Here is a 23795-nt window from a genome sequence, read left to right on the forward strand (position 1 = left end):
GTAAATAAATATGTATTTTAAAACAAGTATTTCATTGACAATTACGTTTGAGATACTTCACACAAAATAAAAGTTTTGGTGCATACAGAACTATAAAAAAATGAACGTTCCTTTATATAATCCAATTATGTGAGAAGTCCCTGTTATTAGTTCAGGTTAGTTGTCAAATAACTGCTGAAATGCTGTTCGGACCAAACGCTTTGGAGAGATTAAAGAACACTTCAAAAGAAATGGATTAGGAAGCAAAAAGGGTGTCGACTGCCCTCCTTTACTACTACTACTACTTCGATCTTTGGCAATTAAAGGTAAAATCAAAAACTTCCATGGAGCAATATAAATATTTAAGTTTTATTCGTACTAATCACATTTTAAGGGTGTAAAATCAACATTACAAACGATAAAAAGAATAATATAGTATAAAATATCTTAGGAGTAATTTTAAATATGGGTTATTACATGTTTTTGCGAATAATGTACGATATTACACTGAATAATGCTGTTCGTTTACAAAAGATGTAAAAGCCGGGAAATTCTAAAGGAAGGTTAATCGAGTTACGCGTAATCCTAACGTTAAGTTACTGACTTAGAATGGGAATATACAGTCTTTTTGTTCATCGTGAGAAAAATCATATAAGTTGCTTCTACTACATAACTTTACAGGGGGTTACGAGAGTGGAAAACTAGATTACATTTAAGACAGATCAATTAATTGAGTATTATACACCAGAACATTAAACGAATGAAACTCGCACAAACATAGAGTTTTAACCATTAGGGTATGTATATATAATTCGGTGTAGAAAAGTCTATAAAATTATAGGTCTAACGAACGCTACAGATTATTTCCTGAGATTCTTTTGCTACCTTAATTCCAAATTAAGTCTGCCTTAATGTAAAGCTAGTTAGTTGATATCGTTTTTGCTATTTTGATGGCACTTCGAACAATATCGAACTTCACTCAAACTGCTTTGTGGCTAGCTCAAGCTTCCTTTGGCCTATTAACGACTATCTTATCATTTCTAAATACTTTTGCTTGTGCTTCGCCAGCATTTCCGTTACCGTCACCAGAGTTTTAATTGACTGATTCAACTGCAAATACATAATGAAATTACAATAAAACACAAGTATTCTCGTACCTTAGCCACAGCCTGCAGTTCCGTCAAATGAGCTACACATATGTGATGCAACGTGGCCAGTTCTTTGGCTGTATCCGGCTTGGATATTATGCGAGGTTCTCCGGGATCTCCAATCGCGGATAGTTGATCCAAGAACACCACCATGCGTTCTTTATTTTTCAGAATAAATGGGTTTACAACCTCCATGTATGGCTCCTAAAATGTGCCTCACATATTAGGTCGTAAAAAATTAATAAAATATTCATAATACTTTGCCACCAAACTCCACCAAATTTGCCAAATTTTGAAGACACTTGGCGACCATAACTAGGCTGCGCGTGGCCGCAGGACTGGGTTGCTCACTCACTAGGCCAAATTGTCTGGGGTTTAACAAAGCAGGACACAGCAATCTATAAAAATTATCATTAAAAATATGCACCGTGGGAGTTAGTAATAGAAAACCTTAGGAAAATGAAGCCCGAAACCACCCTGGTTCGAACATGACGCTCGTCCGCCCATTTGGCCACCGCCGCCTTCTGAAGACAACCGCAGATATATCTCACTGGTCTGGGGCAGGCGTCGGGAGATGTAAATATGCTTAATGTTACTTGATCCAGTACCTGTAACAGTTTTATATAAATAATTAAATTAAATTAAAATTGAATATGCTCCAGTTTTTTTTCAAAGCTTTTATGGACAATTGGCAACATTACAGTACAGGGAAAACAAGGCCACGTCATGTAATGAGAGTTATCGGATTGTCAAATTGCAACATTTAGAACAATTATTGCAACAAAACAATATCTTGTAGTCTATTAGAACATTTTTGGTGTGGCACTGTTCTATTGAACTTCATTATATTGCAAAATTTCCAAAGAACGCAATAATTCGTCAAATTTCCTACTAACCTGGAGTAAAAATTCCGCATTGCTGCACGCATCGTCTAACGAGTCCATTTTAGCAGGATTTAATTCAGCCGACTGTTTACTTTCCTGGAGCCGCAGCACCGTTTCCAAAACTGCCGCCTAAATAATAATTTAAGCCTCAAATATAACCCCGTTTCCTCCATATTTACCTGAAGGAAACCTCCGCATTCAGCCTTCATATATAAGTCCATGAGAGTGGTGGCCAGAGATGCAGCTCTGAATAAGGTACTGGTCTCGGTTTCTCTGGTAATTTCCGCGGAATTTAACTCTCTGAGAAGTTCAGTCTCCCGCCCTTCAGCCCTAATAAGAACCAAATATAAAAAAGTTTCTAAAAAAAGTTTTTATTTACCTAAAGACCCTTAATAGAGCAGTGGCCAAAGGGGCTCTATCGGCATGACACAACTCTGCTAGAGTTTTAACCGAGGCCAGACCAGGTTCTAGTAATAATTGTTGCAACGGGCTGTATTCTTCTGCGGGCATGACCAGGTCGTGCAAGTATCTAGTTCGGAGTCTCAGCGAACCCCACTCGCCCATGGGTGTCAGCCCCGATAAAGCGTACCATTCTTCGCGCTCCTCTCCATTACCTAGATTTGACAAATCGACATGCAACTCCGCCACTTCTGTGTCTTTGCCTCGTTTTCCTTTATTGTAAACTGTGAGAGAGAACGAGACAACATCGCAGGGCACATCACTGTAATAGATCGATTTAATTTTCAAAATTCAAAAATGTTTGATTCTTACTCAAAAATAAACTCCTCGTCCCAAACCGGATCGGGAGTGCTTTTGGCCCGGGTTCTGGCAATTCGCACTTGCGAGTTGAACTGTATGGTAACATAGGGAAGCGGAACCAGTTTGTAAGGCAGTCTATGAGCGTCTAAAATGTGCAGCGTTAGACAACGCAATTCCCTCAGCCTAGGAACCTAATGCGGGATTTCAGATATTTATTTCATGAAAATAATTTAGTCACTTACTTTAGTTGTTGCTCTGCTCAATTGGGGAACACACAAGGGCTTCAAAGCATTTGCCCATTCTTGGCATTCTTCAGGTGATCGGGCAGCCAGGTGGGTGGAAGTTGCTAAACAAGGCAAAGCCCGCTCAACGATTTGAAGGCAGTTGGACCTCTCCCAAAGACTATCATGTACCTGATACAAATAGGCACAAGATAAATCGATTAAACCCTTAGGTTTGGTTCTCTTTGGGTTCTCATAAAAGCACAAATGCGTATCAGTGCCTTCTACCAGAAGAACAAAGTACAGTAGCTTCCATTTCTTGGCGCCCTTTTCTGATTTTTTGTGCAGATATCCTTGATGCTGTGAGATAAAAATTCTACTATAAACTAATTAACAACCCTAAGTAGGGAATTACTTTGATGCCCCGCATCTTCTTTAGTCCTGCTTGATCTCTACACTCTCGTAAAGTGGCGTAAATCTTTTCTGCTTCAGATTTGGCTTTTTGGTTTTCTGGGACCCAATCGAGCTGCTTACTACCATCAACAACCAGCTGTAATCTCAAATTTTTATCCAATCATTATGGAAATTTAAATTAAATCTTACAGGATGTTGAAGGGTATATCCCTCTACAATTTGCTCTTTTCTATACCGATTTATAACTGCATCTAGACATTCGAATATCCGACCTCCCATTAAATATCTAAAAGTCAATGTCAACAAAAACCTTTGGAATTATTTAAACTTTGCTCACCTAACACCCTTTTTCTCAATCCTAAACCTCTGAATTTGATTGTTTATATGGAAAAAAAGAGAATAATCTCCTGGTGAGTTATCACTGGGACGCACCAAAAAACTGCCAGGACCCGCTACAAAAATTATAAAACACCCATAATAAGAAATATTCAAACATCAAATAAAACACCTTTTACTAAGAGATCCACAGCTTCATTTTTGGTACAGTTAGGGTGGAACCATGGAAACACAGTATTTGGATCTATGCTATCATCCAAGTCTTCCACAAGCTCCCGAAATATCATTCCTTGTGACAGAAAAGTTAGTTTCAATTAAGATATGAGCTTTAAAGCAATTACCTTGCTCCCCAGTTCTATGGGCAGTTACCCATAACCACCCATTGTCCATATCATTATGCACAAAGAATATATCTCCCTTTTTGAAAGTGAGTTCATCAGTGTCTGGCATTTTTGTATAAGGCAATATTGCCACTACACGCTAAAATTTATCCAGTGACAATGTTCATTATTAATACATTATATTCAGCTAAACCTTTTTATCATTAACAGGTTCAGGGGGTGGCACAGGATGTACCAATCTTTCCCTTTTCAACAAGTCACTGCATTCAGTGTAATAACCCACTAAGTCATTCAAAGAAACAAACTGACGACCTCCTATGTAAAAATCTCCACAAACTGCTGTTATTCTGCAAATATTTCATCCAATGAGTTTTAATTGAAAAGTCAACATTTTAGTACCAACCGAAAATGATTCATGCCAGTGCGTCCTAAATAAGAAAGCACATATGAACCTGGCTTTCTGTCACTCTCTCTGACTAGATAAGATCCTAGTTTATTGCAGTTCCATAATCTTTCTTCTGCCTGATACCTGAATATTTGATATTCAATACAGAACTGGATAATAGAGAACTTCTTACCTGTCAAGTCTACCATGGTACCATAAAGTTTCTGCAGGGGCATAATGGGCAGAATCACCTAAATCCAGTTCTTCATGTTCTTTGGCAGATGCTCCAACAGGCTCATTGGGCTCATTACCATCATCACTCCCAGTACTGGGAGAACCAAGTTGTTTTTCTTTTTGTCTCAAATCAGACATGATTGAGCGTCTTCTTGCTTAAGAGAAAAATTATAAATTCCTAATATGAGTGAACAAAGGAGAGTTTAACGATTATAGTACCTAATTGAGAATCTAAGGATTATTATACTTAGTGTTATCAGATAAATTACCCCTAAACACTTATCTTATTATAACACCTATCAGCAAATTTCAACAATATGATATTATTAGTCTATCTACAGAGTATTCCATAATCAATGATGCAAAATTACACCAGACTCTTTATGTAAAAATAATAAGGGATAATCTAATTTAACACTATTAAAAAGTTAAGAATTACTGCGATACAGTGTGTTAAAGTTTAAAATTATTTTTGACTCTGACACCCTATATTTAAGTTATTGTTAATTTTTGAATATGCACAAATTAAATCTTAATATTTTTACATATCGAATCTGTGATTCAGCAGTGTATGTTTCATTAATTATGAGACATTCTGTATATCATAAATATGATACTGGCAAGAATAATATGCACTATACTATATATTAATTTTCTCAAGTTAGTAATTTAAAAATCTATTTGGTTTGATTAAATTTAGGTACTTGTAATTGTAATGCTTTACTATTCACTGATCACTAAATTATCATTAATTAATGCAATTTAAAGAATGCAACAGTCAACTGTGAGTGCTGGTCGTTTAAACATCCTGCATTAAATAAACATGAAAAATACTTTGGATGAATGACTTCTTAGGGGATGATTAAATCAGAATCCATGGGGTCCTTGACTGGTGTTTTCCGACCTGAAGTCAATGACCATGAGTGCTGATAAACATTTAAATACAATAAACAAACAAAAGGAAACCGACTCAACACTGAATATCACGAATTCCTGTCCGTTGTGGTTGAATCACATTTTAACAGCTCTTAACTTCTTGGCCAATAATTAAAGACAAAATAAACAAGATGGCTATTAAAACAAAATATGTTTACCTGGAAATTTAACGCTCTGTTCAACGTTTAATACAAGTTTTCACTGGTTTTACACGAACAAACTTATTAACGGCACTTTAATAGCATATTTGTAGCACTTTTGCACTTGAATTCGTATCGAAATTTGGTAAAACATAAACTGGATATTGGACAATGTTTATTGACGTTCAACACTTCAGCAGACAGAGCGAGAAAGGAAGAATGGAACTGATCAAGAAAGAGAAAGAGGGAGGGCACAGGTTTATTTTTGATTTCAAAGCCTGCGCGTTTTTGTGTTTCAACTGAATTTCTGGTTGCATAACTTTGGTTATGAGGGGAAAAATTGGACTTAGAGTTCTGAGTTATGTCAATATTTATTAAGCGTGGGGTCTTCGCAACGTCACAGCGGAAGTCCAACTAGCGCAACATAGTAGTGGAACTACAAACTAGAACTTCTTTATTTCAATTTTTTCACCATTCTAGAACACGCCTCAAATTTTTGGCTGCTGAAAGATTATTCCAGCAGCAATCAAATCGAAAAGATTGAAAAAAGAAAACAACATTTTCCGTTTGGGGTCTCATACAACTCCATACTTAAGAGAACTCCACATATTTTACGTTTTAACACTTTAAATATTCGGTATTCAAAATTTTGTATTGTTTACATTTTATACTGCGCAAATTAGTAGAACCTTTGTGAAATTCATGTTGCAAAATCTCCCTCAAAAAATCTCTCTGCTTTGCTTCGCCACATTACAAAACGTCAAGGTGGCCATTTTGTTGCCTACATTTTTTTGAGAGACACGACCCCGAAGAGAAAGGATCTTATCGGTAAAGCGATATCGGAGACCGTACTACCAGCCGTTGTGGAGTTTTACCTACTAAAATACCCCGTGTCTCCAGAAGATTTCGATCCCGGTGACAGGAGTCCTCAATTGCGCTTTTTGGGACTCTTGTTTTTGGTACGAGACAATAATGTTAAATGAAATCGTCGCTCTAGGCCTTTGTATGCCTGACTCGGGAGGTGGATCGATAGTACCTCTCGGATCTTTGGCTTAAAGTTACCCTGCCTACAAGGGGTGCTTCTGCTCTCTTCTGTCCCCTTGGACATTTCTTTCTTCGTCGGTTGTCTTCCTTGTTGGCTGCCGGTTAGCAATAATGAGTCAGAAAATCAGAAAGGCTAGCTGGCCTTCTTCCTTCCATCAATGCAGGGGATGCCTGTTGATGTTTCGTCTCAATCGTTGATTTTCAAGTCTTGACATGTTCCGTCCCGTATATCCGCTTTATAATCCGTTTTCTAACAATTGATGTCTTGGTCTCTTGTGGAGTATGGCATTTTCCGGATTGTAGTCCGTTTCCCTCTTGATTAGCTCATTGGATGTTCTGTTACCTGGAACATCTTGACTGCATGGTCTTTGATGACGCCCATCATTGAACTGTACTTGAAATTTCTCTTTATCGTTTTGTTGTTAACGAACCAAAACACACCCAGAGCCATGCTCAATGCAACATTTTTCACTGTTCAATGTCTCTTCAGATGCATGTTGGTTATACAGGATTGCTCATTAGCGCGTCAGACTGCAATATCTCAGAAAATATCAATTTTAGAGGGAAAATTTTCCTATCAAAGTCTTTGATCATTATGAGGTGCGTATTTTAAAATTATTTTTCAAAGGTACAGGCACAAATGTCGAAAAAGTGTGGTAGTAGCAAATTATGTTTTTTAAATGGAACCTTCCAATTTTTTTTGTCATTTTCGGATTTATTGTTAAATTTTAAGATCGGTTTGTATAAAGGGTCTTATATAAAAAATTTACCGTTTTGGAGTTATTCGGGAAGATTAAAAAATTTTGATAGCTGCAAAGTCTCACTGAACTCGGTGCTGTACCCTAACTGTTGCGAATTTCGGAATCAGTCTAATAGGGCTTTCAAAGAGCCTAATAAGATACGTTTTGACGTGTTTTAATTTTTTTTAAATCCGTAATCCCAAAAATAAGCCTCCGAAGTAGCATAACTTTAAACCTCAATAACTTACTTATTTCAAATGGCATGCCCAAGTTTTTCCATATCATCTTGTTCAAAATTTTAAAATGCGTAAAACTACGGGAAATTATTTTATTTTCATATAAATAAGATATTCACAACAAATTCTCAAATTGTCCTCCATTTCGATCAGAACATAGTTGCAGGCTTGCCAGAAAAGGCCTAGTTACTTATTAATTAGAAAAATAATATTAATGAAAAACACATTAAAATTAACGTGCGATTCCAAAAACAAAATAATAATACTGTCATCGATAATCATGAAAAATCGATGACGTCCAGTAACTAGGTCTTTTCTGGCAAACCTGCAACTATGTTCTGTTATCATGGTGTTGATGTATGTGGTAGCTATAGTTGGATAACGGTTTTAACGAGTGTGATCTTGTTTTTAAGGGGTAGATTGAACTTCCTATGATAGGGTAAAGTTTTGCCTTTTTGTCTGGTCTTCATTAGGTGTTGCTGCCGTAAGCTTTTCATCTGTCCATTCCCAGGTACGTGACTTTGTTGCTTCGTGATACCTATCTATACTATACTATACCTGTTCGTTCTTGACCATTAATCGGTTTTCGGTTATGATTTTCTTTTTTTTGTCTAAGACAATAACGTGTCTTTTTAGCGTTTATATCTATTTTTCATTTCAAAAACCATTTTAACTAGCATTGTCCTTTTCCATGATCTGCTTGTACCGCCGCGTAACGTGGTTTTTATGTGAATTATCCATCAGTACTTTATAGCGAGACGTGAAAATTGGGATAAGGAAAATAATTAATGGAGTCAAAATGAAACGGTGTATTTCTTAATTAAAGTTTCATTGACAAGCAAATTAAAAGTAAGTGCGCCGTGCGCAACAAGTATAAAGCCACATAGATTAATTAAGATAAAAACCAAAATTACATACCATTTTAAGAAATATAAAAATATGATTATCCAAAAACCTGCCATTAAGATCTCTCCATAAATATAATTACCACACATAAAGGTAAAAAATTACCAAACAGTCATCTGACACGTAGGTATAATATAGAAATTTCTAGAGAACAGACATAATAAATATTCGGAATAACAATATGAAGGTAAAGATATGAGGCACTAATTCCTTCTCTTATAAAGCTGCATTACGCACTTCTCAACTCCTCGATTTTGTTGCAAAGTTCGTCCCTGATAGCGGGATCCCCGATAATAATCATCTTCATGGTATCATTGGATCCGAAGAATTTCTTCTTTTTGCCATCTGAGGTAGTCACTATCACTCCCTTGGGAGAAACTTTGGCGGGGTGCACCAGTTCGGACCACGTATAGGACCAGTCAATCTGTAAAGATTAAACATAGACTCATTTTGTTTTAAAAACAGGTTATTAAAAAATTCTTACCTGCCACCCGCCGAACAAATCATTGTGTGTCATGTACGCTACTCTTTTATCGGTCAACAGGACTATTTCTTTCCTCTCTATTATCACTCGGTGGTATACGTATACATCAGTGGCGGCATATTTGCCCTTGCTTAATTCGGATAATAATTTGTTTCCTTCGGCTTCAATGGAGTTGTAAGGCCTGACCAAGCCGTCTGCTTGCAGGAAGCGAGGAGGTCTCAATCTTAAAGTGTCCTCCCCCACTTCTGTCACCCTTTTAACAACGTCTAAAGATCCGCTGGCAAAGTCCACTATACCAGCAGCAGGCCTTGTGACTAATCCTACGGCTCCTTTTCCCAGACCTTTGAAAAATCCTTCAACTCCCTGTTCTTTAGCACCGCTTACTGGTTTTGTAAACACGCCAGTAACACCGTCAAACACACCCTAAAAGAAGAGTTACAATACTTGCGGTGAGGAAAATAATAATTCATTTTATGAAGTGTTTTCTCTTACCATTACTAATCCCTTGCCGCTACGGGCGATGCCTTCGTGCACCGTCGCCGGCTTTTTATTCATCTGATCTCGCCGCTTTCGCTGGAAATCGTCGTCGAATGTTAGAGCCGCAATCCCTTTGCCCATGGCCCCCGTAATCCTTGTTGCAGCTCCCATGACTCCTCCCACAGTGTGACCGAACAAACTTTTTACCCCTATAATTTTAATATTACTAAGAAGACTCAGACTATAAAGAACTTTGACCTAATGCCAATCCTTCTGCGAACTCGCTGGGCCCTTGGATGGCACCTTGGAACGGCTCGTAGAACAAATCTTCTACACCTTTGGTTATACCAATGACTAGACCGTAAGGATTTCCAATTACGTCCAAACCCAGAACGAGAACGTAGAGTTGTTTGATTAATTGGCCTACGTAGTGATTCGTCGCTTCGCTGACTAGTTGTTTTTGGTTCAGGAATATGTAGTCCCGTTCGAAGAATGACAATCTTTGAAAAAAATTAAATCTTTATCAAGTAATTCAAATCAGACATTTAAATATGTACTTGAAAATTACGTCCTGCAAATCGGTCAAAGTGACCCCGACTCCTTGCAGGAGCACATTGAGGAAATTAGGTGTCGAAGCGCTCTGGCCTGCGGACGTTCCTGCCGCCATCGAGAACGACACGTGAATCTTCAATGGTGAAAAATGCAGCAAATCGTAGAAGCTTTTCTGGCCTTGTAAGGCTTGATTCGAAGCGTGCAAATATAATGGTTCCTCAACCAGATGCATATCTTTGATGAATAACTGCCTCTAAAATACAGTCATGACGCTTTGCTACATTAAAACACTGATTACGTACGTCTTCGTCGTCAGAATTATCACTCTGCTGCATCATATCCACGACAGCATTAACAAACCCAAGATCCACCTTGATGTGGAACTCTTGAACTAACACTTTGAAGTACTTAAACTGCCGGATTTGACTGTTTTTGACTAGTAGTTGCACTATACTCACTTCCACGAAGGGTTTAATGCCTAGAAAGTGTATGAAGAAAGAACAAAATTGTGAGGAGAACGGTCTCTTACCGCTGTCGACAGCCACACTCTTCGGTGGCGGTACCGGCGCTAAAACTACAGGGAAAATGCAATCGTACATTTGATTATCGATTTGGACTCTGTTAATTTTGGCGTGCAATTGCAATTGGCTCGGGCTAGTCTTCATGTTAATCCACACTCCAGTTTGGAATGTTCTCCTGCAAATTAAAATTTAAAACTCCTACACCTTTCCCAAATGGAGGCGACAAACCTTATATTTCGCTTTTTTGGCTTATACATTTGCTGCAAATCGAAATCGACTTCAATTTTATTGTCAATTAGAACAGGGCCAGAAAACGAGGTATCGGAATTAGTTCGCTGGGCCAAGTAATGCTGAAAGGCATTTTCTATATGCGTAGACTCTTTGGTGGCTGTAAAGTGACAATGTAAATAAAACAAAAGTCGGCAAAACAAAAATTACCTAATGGTTTGTATCGCTTTCTATTTAATTTGCAAGTTTCCCAAATCACCCCACTGCTAGCAATTCCGATATAGACAATCTCTTGCCGAGTCAAATTGTTCACCAACGACAACCCAAAGCCGTGCAAAGAAACGGTGATTTCTTGTTGTATGATCTCAAACACGTTGGTGGCACTTTCGGCCAAGTTTCTGCATTCAGTGAAGAGCAACACGCGCTGCATGCCGTCCAAAAACGAAGACCTACGTTTGTTTCAATAGCACAGAGAAATCCAAAATTGTATTTGAAAACTTACCAAAACACCTCGTTTTCGCCCACATGGAAGCTGCCGCAACCGTCCTTCCTCAAGTCATTCTCGATTTCGATTTTTTGCCCCTTTTCCCACACCAACTTTCTAGGTCCTGAGGGATTTTCCCAGGTGTAAAGAATCAAAGTCTTCGGTTTAATAGTTCTAATAAAAAATATATGTACAGAACATGATTTGAACAAATCGGGACAGAACTTTCAATGATTACCTAATTTGAACCGACTCTTTTTCCCAAAATCTATAATCTTGAGTAGTGTGATTTATAATTAAAGCAGGGGCACAGCCCAGGGTGTACGCCGCGAAGCTGATATAGGTGGCTCCTTCATTGATTTGAATGTCCACGTTGACACCCCCATACTTCAATAAAAATTGTTCAAATTTATGCTGTTTTTACTCGACTTTAAATGGCGAACCTTATTATTTAATTTAAGCAGAGTTGTTTGGCTCTCCGTGTACAAGAATGGTGCACTTATTTCGTGGGTATCGGCAATTCGAAGTTTTAGCAATTTATCTGACATTTCACTTTTCGGCCACAAAGCTAAATTCAAAGAGGAATCCAAACTGTGATATAATTATTACTAATAATGCTTACGTACCAGAACAAGATTTTGGTTGGACCGTGGTCCAGTGATCTGCAGGTCTGTCGCTTTCCTGGCATTCGATAGCATAAGGAGCATCATTTATAATCACGAAGTACGGAGTAAAAGTTACTTGTTTGGTCAGATTATTGTAAGTCAGTTGATTATGTACGCCGATCTTTAAAACATTATAGTCAATATAGCTATAATTCTGTTCTAACCGCAGCTCACCTGATATATTTGGTCGCCCATCTTGCATTGGACTACCCCAGAGGACCCAGCAACGTCCAAAGAAAACTTATCGGACCATTCACCGGATTCAACTCTTATAGAGGCCTTTTTTTTCCCGAAAAAGTTGCGAGGATTGAACGAAAAGAGGATCGGCCCTGGAAAATCCGCGGGGTGATGGAGCACGTTCAGGTTTTCATCAGAGCTCTGCAAATATTTTTGAAGTTTACAATTATTGCAAAATTGAAATAAACATACAATACAGAAACATGTATGTAACTAAGCAGTGTTTTTATTTTTATTTTTGAAAAACACAAATTGTTATTTACTCGTACATTTAAAGTAACAATACATATAAGACATGCATGGTGTAGGTCAAGGCGAAATCTATACAAATTATAGAGCGATTATGCTGTGGTAACCTCCAAAACCCTGCTGAAAAGAAGAACAAAAATTTGACATCATGCTTGAATGCAAAAGAAAATGAAAAATTGGCCGCAGCTTGAGATTTGCGCAGATACCTTTGAAGGACTTCCTATGGCCTCATTCTTCTCTGTCTTTTTGGATTTCTGAAAAAATCACTCCGCATAAACCTTTTAGCAAGCAAAATACTACGCTTTGGGCTACGGACTTAAAAAAAACCTAGTGAATTGTAGTTTAACTCACCCTGTAGCCGATCATTAATCCCGTTTTGTTCAGCATCCAAAAGGGGCAATATAAGGAATATATAAATGAGCCTTCTTTGTCGATTGTGTGCATTCCTAAATCAAGGGACATTTTCGTGGGACTATCATAACTGTCGAATGTCCACACTTGGAACTCTTCAGGGCTTAGTTCAGTTTCTTTACGGCACGACCATTCTTTTTCTAAGTAGTCAGGGAGCTAATTCGAAAATTAGTAATTCGTTTTAAAAATTTATAAAAAAGCTTACCCTTATTACGAGAACACTTTTGCCAGGATTTACATTAGGCAGTTGCAAAGTGTCCCCTGCTTTCACCTAATTTGAAGAGATGTTGAACACTTAATTTTGGTACTTCACAGAAGATTTTTACCTCAACTTCCTCAGCTAATTCATCCACGCAGACGATAATGGGCAAAGGTAAAAAATTTTTGAAAATAGCCGCAGGTCTCAAGTGAATGTTGTAACATGTGCTCGCCATGGTGTGCCTCGTGGTATTCTCATAATAAACCTTTTAAACAAAATTAAAATTGTCAATTTTCAACAAACCACATTACTTACTTGCAGCATTTCTCCAACCGCCTTTATCAAAAACGGGCTTTTTCCACTCTCGGCGTTTTCCTGAACTACTGGACACTGCAGTACTTTAACCATGCTCATGTTAGTTTGCAATTCCCTCCATACGTAGGGAAGTGTAGTCACGCAATAGCCGGACACGCCAAAGAACAATTCACTAGTAGGAGTGTAGACGGCTTTAAGAGGTAAATTTAAGGTAGCATTAGGCTCTACCGCACCGATTAGCTCTAATTCATTTCCCCTCGCGGTCATATAATACACATCCAAAGGGACCGAAAAATGATTGTAAACCTTCAAAAAAAAATTGTCGTTTGATAATTTAACAATGGTTATATAAGTACAGACTTGCAGAATACTCCTAATGGTAACCGAAGTCACCCCTTCACCAACTTTGACGTCGGAAATTAATCCCCAATTGTTGCCGTCCTTGACGTAGTTCAGCATGAAGAAGCGCTTATCAGCCCTGATTACCGGCAGGCTCAGTTGGCAGTTTGTTTTGTTTACTTTCACATGCAAAAAGTAATTTGTTTCCTGCTCATTCCTAATGAGTTCCTTCCCTAGAGACGGGTTATGAGGTAAACCGGAAAAAAAAACCTAAAGAAATAACGATACTTAGTTGAATAGTGGTGAGCTGAGTAGATTTGAGGACTAGCGGAACGGCAGCTGATTTATTAATATCTTCTAAAGAACCTCCCTCCGCGATTTTGAATGAGCTCTCTTCCAAAAGTAAAGTTATATCCTCGCCTAATTCATTGAGGACTCTGTGGATATATTTTTATCATAAAAAGTACTTTGTTATGCAAATTATAAATAAAAAAAGCTAAAATAGCATTTAACCAAAGTTAATCGCTTTACAAAATATCTAGAATAATTACCTGTAAGGAGCCAAAACGTCAGTTGAAACCACTTTCTCAGATTTCATGGCCGAAGCAAAAGCCTTACCCAAGTTGCTAAGCACCTCCAGACACGATTTGGTTACCGTCAACTCTAGGGACTTTTCCGAAGTCACGTCTACGCTCATCACTGGAGGCTGATTGCTTGGAACTTCCACCTATACTTGCGGAGAATGTTTAGTCTCCTATTCTTTTCACTACCAGGTTGATATCACCTCTTCCCCTTTCTCAGAAATCGGGCTAGTAAAATTCAGCGTGTCATCCGGTTCGTTCATAGACAGCTCCAATTTTAGTTCCCAAGGTTCAAATATTGACCTTTCGCCCTGTCTCTTCTCCACCGGTTCGATTAGTGGCTCCCATAAAGCCAGACGACTGTTGTAGTAACCCATGAGAAGAGTTAGAGAGGCATCCACTCCTGTTGAATCATTATAACAACCAAATACAATTCTATCTTAATAAATACCTAATTGGGAGCTCCAATTTTTAGCGCGGCCCCTCAAAGATGTTTCAAATAACAGAAAAGGCACAGTTTTGTTGGCCACGCCCGCTTCCATGGTGACTACAATAGAAGGCATCGAAATAATGCATAGTTCCTGCAGAGCGGGTTTAGTTGAATTCTGCTCGCAAATCGAATCCTCGGTGGCCTCGACAGCTTCCTCTCCTTTCAAAAACCAGAATTCGTTATCTTGGAAGGACCTCTGATCCCACAGAGACTGGAAAGTGAATTGATCCTCCTCTCTCAAATCTTCTGATGCAGGACTTTTGGACATCGTGACTAAAACACGATTCAATAGTTCAATACATGCCGGAGACACTCGGAGGACCACCTGCTCGACCAGCAGCTCTACATGCAGTCCTTTGCCCTCTGGGGTACTTCCCGCCAGACTTATCGTAACTGGGTGCAACACATTAGCCTAAAAAACATTTGTCTCAAATTTATACTTTCCTTCAAAACTCTGTCGACAACCTTGGTTTCAGCCCTTTTTGCGGGGTTGTAGTTGCAAGTGTACAACTGCAAATCCTTAATTAACCCGTTGATCACTTGATGGTCCCCGTTGATGCGCAGCTTAACGATAATTTCACTGTTTAAGATCATGGCCTTAGTGTCCATGCTATCCATGTTTTCAACAAGGATTATATCGGGCTGTTCTACTTTCAAATTCAGGGTCATCTGGCCAGATTTACTTTCCATAGCCTGTGGGGCTTTAATCGTTGCAGATTTCTGAGAAGCTAAAGCAAAAATTAACGAACCATCCAAGAAATTTTTGTGGTGAACTCACTTATAATTGTATTTTTGGCTGCAGTTTTGCGCCCATGTGAGGTCATGGCTTTGTCAGCAGGATTGGAAAAGAACTCAGCAATTTTCATAAGGTATTCGACATTGAGGATCAAGGTGAAACTGAAAACGCGAATATCGGCAAATATATCATTTCCAGTCTGTTGATAAGTAACATCAATCATGCTGCGTGGAGGAGTTGTGGAGTCTATGGAAGTTTGAGAGGAAGTGTCTTCAATTGCAGAGCTACAGTTGTGACCAATTTAAAGATGAATAGGTAAAGGTAACGGAAATAACTCACCGCTCAATCAGTCTATTAAGTTTACCTTCTCGGTCCTTACGCATATCATCTAGAAGGCAATTAACCAATAGTACTGAAGCAACTATCGACTGATCGGACAAAATGCGTCCTTTTACTGCTAAGCCTTTCAATGAAAATTTTGCCAAGTGGTTGTTGACTTTTTTCTCAGGAGTAGACTTTATGTTCTAAAAATAACAATGATATACACAGTGTTTTAGAGTGCCACAGAAAACAAGATACTAATTTCTTTGGTGGAATTAGACTAATTTAAATTAGACTATAGGTATATCCTATAAATACGTATGTACGAAATTGCTTTGTTGTTTCGGTAGATTGTTTAAAAATTGATTTAAAAAATACGTTTCTCTTATGCAGGGTATAGCGAAAAAAACAGATTAATTTATTCATCATATTCTTTGTGCATCAAAAAATCTAAACGTACAAGTTAAGTTTCTATTTCTGTAAATTTTAAAATATATAGAAAAACGTATTTTTAAAATCAACTTTTAAATCCTGTACCGTGACAACAAAACAATTTAACATTAAAAAAATATATCTATACTCACCGACTTGAAACCACCGCTGTACATATTCAAAATCAACTCCTCCATTGCAAAACTAAATTTCAAGAAAATGGACACTTGGGTTTTGGTTTCTGCAACCACTTCTGTCCCAGACTCTCTAGTGTCCGATTCTAAAGTAGCAGACGCGACTAGTGGCGTATGCGACAAAATTTTCTTGATTTCTTCACTCGAATCTACGTCAACCTACGATCAAATCCTTTTTGTTTTAATATGTAAAAATATGTTATTTATCCTCACCTTTCCCTCCTGTAAATTTCCGCTCAAAACCGACATTATCATGTAATAATCAGCTTGCGATATGTGCAAATCGATTAAATTGATTCTACCACTGATGTCCACATCTGGGATGGCTTTGTACCAGCCAGCGGATAGATTTCTCTTGATGCGGATTTCGAAATCGATGGGTTTCAGCATGCTCCATTCATCCAGGATGTTTTCTCTGGGATCCACTTTCACTTTGGATTGCTTCAGGTTTGTGAGAGTTACTTTCATGTCGTCCACTACTGCTGAAAAACCCTCCTAAAATTTTTTCAATTTAAATTCGATTCGAGTAATACTGTTAAAAAAACTTCACCTCATTTTTAACATCCAACACGAGGAACTTGTTCTTGATGGAAATAACCCCGAGATCCAACAATAAAGCATCCATGCTCTGGCTACTCACTGGTACGAATAATTTAGGAGCTCTTAACCTAATATTAAGGGCAATTTTCGTAGCCTTTTGATACATTTCCTTGGCATTTTCTTTAGCTTTCTGCGCTGCAGATAGAGATGCTTCCATGATGGCTTGTTGAGCCGTTTGGAATTGGTTCAGAAAGTTCTGCAAAATCTATGTTATTACATTTCCGTAATTTATAAAACCTACGTTATTACCAGGAGGTTGACAACGAACCAATTAACGAACAAAATTTTACTTCCGCCCATTTTAAGGTCGACATCGATGTCAGGTTCTTGCGATTCTCCTTCCAAGTTATTGAGAACCACACGAGCTGCCAATGCATTTTCATCTTCAGTTGTCAGGATCTGGATAAATATGAGCAATTTTAGCATTTTAATTATTGTCAGGAAGCGCTTACCAGATTGTGCTTAGTGGCAGGATTGAGGTCAATAATAACAAGATCATGCAACTTGGTGACGATCTGTGTGTAGGTAGCTTTAACTGAAACATCGGCGTCCATGCCTCGAATGGAGAAAGATGTAATATCAAGACTGAAAAATTTTCCTTGTAAAAGGGGTAGAAGTCAAACTGTACTACATACGCATCAGTGGCAATTTTCAAGGTAACCTCTTTAATCTGGGCAGTAATTTTAAACTTGATGCTTTCCACCACTGTACCTTGTTTCTTCTTTGCTTGACTAGGCTTCTTGTCAATTTTTAGCGAATCACTCAGTTCCGATATCGAGGGTAGCCTATCCATGATTTTGACACCTCGTGAAACTATATCAATATAATTATCATAATTATACAGGGAGTTTCCAAAGTTGAAAAACTTATTTTACCACTAAATAAGACTTCAAAAAACAAGCATATTTTCCTTTGTCACTTTCTCAAAGGATCAATAGTACCACAAATGCAGGGTATTAAAATTTCATAGAAGAATTGAAAATTAAATTATTGCAAAACCTATGCTAATATAACCTATGCTAAATATTAGAGATATTTAAACAAAATTTTGGAGAGGTTTATATTTAGAAGGGACGTATATTTTGCAAAAAAATATTTTCTGATGCATAAGTGATGAAGTACCAGAAAATAATTTCTGGTGTACCAACAACCAATTGAGGAGAAAACATTTGAGGAGAAAAAAATTACACCACTGCTTTTTCAGAAAATAAAAATAATTTTTCAGTTCTCTGTTAATTTCTGAAGTAGAAAGCTTTTTTAAAATTTCCACATAATGCACCGTTTTTGAGTAAAAAAAATAAAAACAGAAGATATATCCCTGGGAAATATCAACACCAATAAAATGTTATTTAAATATTCTAAGTGGTTTAAAAAATTAAAATTTTTTAAATAGAAACTTAACACTTTCGGAAAAATTACAAAGAAAAATATGCTTTTTTTTAAGCCTTAATTGCTGGTAGAAAAATGTCTCAATTTTGATTTCCGCATATATTACTCTTTTGGTTTAGGAAACATACCTTTCACATCTTTTATATATTTGGTGGCCGTAATATCGTTTATAGTAACCATAACCGACTGTGCAAAGGCAATAAGCGACAATAGTCCTTCTTGATGGAGCACAAAATTGAGAACGCTGAAATCTACGCCCAAACTCGTTTCGCAAGAGTGATAAACCGTGTGGAAATCTGGACACTTGGGATCTGCCTATATGAGCCATAATATAGTTTTGAAAAAGTTTGAAAACTTTACTAACCTGCGTAAACGTAACTTTGAATAAACACTGATCGTCTGCAACTGTTGGAGTGCTAATAATATCAATGACCTTATCCTGTCTCGTTTGAGTGAGCCTCACGTTTCCCAAAAGCAAGTTAACAGTCAAATCCGAAGTTCTCTGAAGTAATTCCGCGGATAAAGTCGTAACTTTGAAAGTGGCCAATTCCTGAATTGCCGACGTCAAAGTTTCTTGTTGGTTAATTACCACCGATATTTCTAAAAAAGCAATCTCATTACTTCATTTTCTGAATTAAACAATCTAACCTGAAAGCTGAACAGTCACTTCCATGAGCTGGAATTGCGTCAGCTCCTGTTGTTCTTGTCGAAGTGGAATTTTGGCTGTGGATAACTTTTCTTGCCATTTGAGAAGACTGTTGGTGGAGGCGCTGATTTTGTTTTTCTATAAAAGCAGATGAGTTAAGACTTGATTGATTTGATGGCGTTTTATTACCTTCAGAGGTTCAACCGGTGGTTCATTAGTCTCAGGCAGAGGTATGCTCGTAAGTAAAGCGACAAGGAGCATAAGTCTAGCGTCTGAAATCGACACATCTATGGTGGGTAGTTCGCAAGTGATTTTCTGCTGTGGAAGCCTAAATTCGAAACACGAAAATACCTAATTTTTCTTTAAGATTCTGAGCCTGACCTTGGATCATCGCTAATAAGGCATTTCGCATACTCCACACTTAAACTGAATGGCCTCAGCAAGTGCATTTCAGTAGAGGCCGAATGCTCGATGTACTGCTGCCAATTTTCCTCACCTTGAGCCACCAGCACTTGGAAATCAGTCAATTCCACCTTGAAATGGTCATAACTATGTAGCTTCATCTTTTCAAATATTTTATCTTGGGCTAGCCCTTCTTTGTACAGCTGACGAACTTCCATAATCGAGGAACGGTGCCCGGAGGAGAATATCCTAATCTGACCCAAATCAACTACTAAAACGTTCTGCAACTCCTCAAATTTGCCTCCATAAGGAATGATAATGTGTGGAGCGTGTAAGGTAATGTCTATGTCCAAGCGGGTATGTTGTTCGATAGCGTATTGAAGGCCTGTGGACGTCATTTCTTTGACGTTGGTCAGTTTCGACGAGGCTGCTGCTGATATCCTGTAATAATTAAAAATAAATTTTAAATAATCAACAACGGCTTCCACAAATGGACCACTTAGTCGCGCCATTCGGCCGCTTATCAATCAAATAAATAATTCTATGAAATAAAACCGAAACTTGAAAAAAATCACTAAATATTTTATTTCTACTTACTGATTAAGTGACGTATCTGGAGGGATCTTAAATATGTCAAATGCCTTATTTACAGTGCCGGAGTCGTAAATGATGCGTAATGGTTTAGAGACAATGTGTACTCGTTGGTCGCACCTGAAAATTGACATATTGATATCACGAATGGAGCTTTATAAGTGTGCACATTTTATCCAAAGGATTGATCTCGAAAGTGACGTCCAAGAGGCTCTTGATATTCTTGATTTCCTTGTCCATCGGAGCTATGAGTACGGGATTGAAATCATCCTGTTTAAGACCGTCACATTTCAAATGATCGATGGCTATTTGAATCCTAAACATATATTTTTTGAATTAATTGAACTAGACTCAGTGAGAGTTTACTTTAAAGCAGAAGCAGCTGCTCGAGTGTCCAGTTTGACTTTAACGCCGGTCAAAGTACTCAAAACCACAGACTTAACTGGATAGTCATCATCACGCAGTTCGATTTCAAGTGATCTGAAATAAATTTACGCATTTATGCGCTCAACCAATTAATAATGAAACTTATCTTACCGCAATAGAAAGCTCAATGATTTGTCAACAAATTCCTCAGGAAATACTGTGGCAGGTGCGTTCTCTTGGTAATCAATGGCTTTGTATAATCGTGCCTTTTCCTCTGGTGTCATTTCCTTCTCAAATTGTTTCACTGCAAATTAAAAATACAAAGAAAAAGTTGATTTGTAATACAGTAACTCACATAAATTCGAAGACGTCTCCATTTCCTGCAAGTTGGACTTTGACTTTGAACCACCAAACCAGCCTGAGAACCATCCTTTGTTGTCCTTTTTCTGCAGCTCCTGTAATTTTTCGGTTTCCAATTCTAGCCTCTGTCTGATGATCACTATACTAGTGATATCCAACTTCCTCTCACATTCTTCAAGACATACTTTTTCCGATGGTGAGCACTGAAACAAAACTTAAGCAAACCTTAAAAAAAATGTATATCAACTATTTACAGCGTTTTTAATATTCTTTCTTAAGAGATCTCCATATTCTCTTCCCATTTTTCTATGCCCTAGCATATGTTGCCAATTCCAGTTGTTGTGAACTCTTCGAACCTCACCCTCTAGGACACATTTGTAAGCAAACTGCCACCATTGCTTTGAATGCCCTTTATATGGCACATTAGGCCTGTACTTCCCTGAAAATTCACTTTAATACGAGATAAATAATGACGTAACAACACATACGATAAATAACTCCTTTAGCCATTCGGTCCATCGAATCAGCGAGAGCTATAATATCTCTGTACTGTGCTTTGCTAATTCCAATAAATAATCTGCCCATATCCAAGTTTAAATGATATATGGGAATGCTGTAAGGTCTAGGATCAGACATGGGTTTTTGGTTCATTCTTAGACGAGCACCGGCAGTTAAAGGACCCAAAACTTCAAACATATTAATCTGTGACAAAACTTAAAGGATTTATAATAAAATCTTACTGTAGGTATAGTTGGAAAGACTGTTATCCTTAGACGCAATATCTTTTTTCATCTGAGCTACCAGGGTTGCAGGATTCATAGTAGAATAAACTGTTGAGCTACAATTCCAATAAACTGCAAGGCATTCTAGATGCACAATCTATTGATAAATTTAGATTTCAGAGATGATTTCTTACATTGTTGATAAAAAAAATTACTTTATAAATCTTGTCCACCTCCTCTACTATGGCTTTTTTCCAATTGGCATCAGTACTCTCTACGATTAACTCAGCTAAAGTGACTCCGATAGCAAAAGGCCTTCCAGGATGAGTTACTTTGTCTTCATATCTAGATATGACTTATAATTTTAATAAAATGTTTTACAGAAAATTAAACTGACCCACCTAATGTGTATGTTTTTAATATACACTTGAGCATTTTTAATGACTTGTTGGATGACTTTTTGCACCAAAGTTGGGTCTCCTGGTACAGTATCTTTATCTTTTTCTGCTTTTTTTGCATTTTCCACTTTCTCAATTTCTTTTCGCTTTGCCTCTATCAATCTATAATTTGTTGGTGATGTGTTAATTTTATACAGGCATTTAGAAAAGAATATTAAGTAAGACATTCAGTGCCTGATTACAGGCGTATGAATTTTTCGGAGTGATTCTTTCCAAAACATTTATACAACTGAACAAATATAACCTTTTATCCTCTTTTTGGGCATCATATGCAACTTGTTGATTAGGTTCTGCCAAAAGGTAAACATCTTCAATCATTACTATTGTAGGTTTGGTGTAAATTGAGGTCCATGGTACTTTTAAAACTAGATTACCTTTAAACACATAAAAACCATAAGGTTATAAAATGGTAAATATTAATTACCAAATGAGCAATTATAAAGGTGTTTTTCTAGATCAATCCTGCCACTTAACACAAATATTGAAGCAAATATTTTTTATCACATATGATTCACATGAATGATATAATTTTAAACTATTGCTCATAAGGTTAATATCAACATATAACATAATTAACAATATACATAATTTTACATAATAAAACATAATTTACAAAGTTAAAAAAATTACCTATCTTTCCATAGACTGTTTGAATTGGAAGATCTAGGGATTCTAGCGCTGAAGATTTTAATACTAGGTCCTTAAGATTCACATCACCTAAATAAAACATTATAAGGTCTGTTTTAACTAAAATTGCAACAGAAAAGTAAACCTATTCTGAACCATCAGATATATGTACAGTATATCAGTGGGATTTCCTTGCACACATTTCTGATAATCTGGAACTGATTTTCTTTTCTATCAAAATAAAGCTATAGATTATTAAATTAAGAATTGTATTAAAATTTTTAATAGATCGTTAGGTATTTGAACATAATACAATATATTACCTCCCCAAATGCCAATATTGAGTTGATTTCCATCCAAATTCTCCACGAACTCCCCCAATGCCTTGTTCAAAATTTGGGAGATTACACTCTCAAAAACCATGTTGTTGAAATTGCAACTCCTTTTAAACTATCAAGTTCTCTTATTTGTCACATAAATTAAGTCAAATTCACTATTAACAAATAACTTAATTTAATAGGAATAGTTTCATTTTGGTATGGTATAAAACTATTTCTAGAGGATGACATCAACTGTTGAAGGTTGCTCCTTCCTTCAATTATCTGCTAAAAAGCATCGAACATTAGTTTGGGTAGCTCACTACTTAGTCATCGAGTAGATAAGGAATATTTTTGTTAAAAATCAAACGATATAACCAGATAACCGAACTTATTCCGAAAGATATAAAACTAGGAGCTGACAAAATTTGATAATAATAAACAATTGATGACGTAACAGTAAATGGAAGGAGAAGAGTATAATTGGTTGCAAAGCTACTTTGACATTTTACCACCATTTGACCCTAATGAACATAAAGTAGAGACAGCTAAACTGATAATATCAGAACTGTTTGGCGCTTTCATCCTTTTTACCGTAGGAATATCTCGAAATAGTACTAAAGCGTGTAGTGTATTTTTAAAGCTTTCCAACATGGCTATACTTTATGCCCCCGAAGCGCTTCAATTTTTCGTCCCCTT

The 23795-nt window shown here is 37.2% G+C and overlaps 2 protein-coding genes across 4 annotated transcripts; both read right to left on the bottom strand.

The window, feature by feature from the left end:
* Positions 1–303: 303 nt before the first annotated feature.
* On the bottom strand, positions 304–5993 carry vap (RAS p21 protein activator vap). 2 transcript variants are annotated; one of them, XM_066396657.1, is made up of 18 exons: positions 5796–5993; positions 4661–4856; positions 4486–4611; positions 4276–4429; positions 4083–4221; positions 3914–4030; positions 3743–3857; positions 3595–3691; positions 3407–3541; positions 3013–3351; positions 2783–2961; positions 2391–2732; positions 2191–2341; positions 2024–2140; positions 1578–1735; positions 1387–1525; positions 1137–1331; positions 304–1089 (listed from the first exon to the last, which is right to left on the bottom strand). In XM_066396657.1, exons 2-18 carry the CDS (start codon positions 4837–4839, stop codon positions 1006–1008), a joined length of 2766 nt encoding a protein of 921 aa, XP_066252754.1. In that variant the 5' UTR covers positions 4840–4856; positions 5796–5993; the 3' UTR covers positions 304–1005. The 2 variants fall into 2 exon arrangements, with proteins under 2 accessions (XP_066252754.1, XP_066252755.1); XM_066396658.1 differs by having other exon boundaries at positions 4661–4879.
* Positions 5994–8594: 2601 nt separating this feature from the next.
* Vps13 (vacuolar protein sorting 13C) lies at positions 8595–23413 on the bottom strand. Of its 2 annotated transcripts, XM_066396641.1 has the most exons (51): positions 23103–23413; positions 22783–22869; positions 22397–22526; positions 22096–22254; positions 21910–22039; positions 21713–21851; positions 21461–21658; positions 21227–21411; positions 20968–21175; positions 20784–20916; positions 20613–20726; positions 20416–20562; positions 20253–20366; positions 19635–20096; positions 19443–19581; positions 19256–19391; positions 18972–19207; positions 18736–18922; positions 17854–18031; positions 17671–17803; positions 17468–17617; positions 17169–17414; positions 16832–17113; positions 16577–16777; positions 16011–16195; positions 15714–15955; positions 15401–15663; positions 14897–15347; positions 14649–14848; positions 14416–14591; positions 14153–14301; positions 13886–14097; positions 13526–13831; positions 13338–13475; positions 13217–13282; positions 12952–13167; positions 12807–12854; positions 12289–12492; positions 12076–12235; positions 11893–12017; positions 11688–11836; positions 11468–11623; positions 11176–11414; positions 10966–11125; positions 10746–10912; positions 10519–10694; positions 10222–10469; positions 9923–10164; positions 9680–9873; positions 9188–9610; positions 8595–9127 (listed from the first exon to the last, which is right to left on the bottom strand). In XM_066396641.1, exons 1-51 carry the CDS (start codon positions 23200–23202, stop codon positions 8933–8935), a joined length of 9684 nt encoding a protein of 3227 aa, XP_066252738.1. In that variant the 5' UTR covers positions 23203–23413; the 3' UTR covers positions 8595–8932. The 2 variants fall into 2 exon arrangements, with proteins under 2 accessions (XP_066252738.1, XP_066252739.1); XM_066396642.1 differs by lacking the exon at positions 12807–12854.
* Positions 23414–23795: the final 382 nt, after the last annotated feature.

Source organism: Euwallacea similis, chromosome 13 (genome assembly GCF_039881205.1).
Source record: "Euwallacea similis isolate ESF13 chromosome 13, ESF131.1, whole genome shotgun sequence".
Lineage (NCBI taxonomy): Eukaryota > Metazoa > Arthropoda > Insecta > Coleoptera > Curculionidae > Euwallacea > Euwallacea similis.

What these genes read in the sequence shown, in the direction of transcription:
- vap (XM_066396657.1), bottom strand. Translation starts at nt 4,839, where the DNA reads ATGTCTGATTTGAGACAAAAAGAAAAACAACTTGGTTCTCCCAGTACT. An exon ending in TGTGGATCTCTTAGTAAAAG is followed by an intron (nt 3,858 to 3,913) that starts GTGTTTTATTTG and finishes TAATTTTTGTAG; the next exon opens with CGGGTCCTGGCAGTTTTTTG. An exon ending in AACTGCAGGCTGTGGCTAAG is followed by an intron (nt 1,090 to 1,136) that starts GTACGAGAATAC and finishes ATGTATTTGCAG; the next exon opens with TTGAATCAGTCAATTAAAAC.
- Vps13 (XM_066396641.1), bottom strand. Translation starts at nt 23,202, where the DNA reads ATGGTTTTTGAGAGTGTAATCTCCCAAATTTTGAACAAGGCATTGGGG. An exon ending in GACGTTTTGGCTCCTTACAG is followed by an intron (nt 14,302 to 14,415) that starts GTAATTATTCTA and finishes ATATATCCACAG; the next exon opens with AGTCCTCAATGAATTAGGCG. An exon ending in GCGGCAAGGGATTAGTAATG is followed by an intron (nt 9,611 to 9,679) that starts GTAAGAGAAAAC and finishes CTCTTCTTTTAG; the next exon opens with GGTGTGTTTGACGGTGTTAC.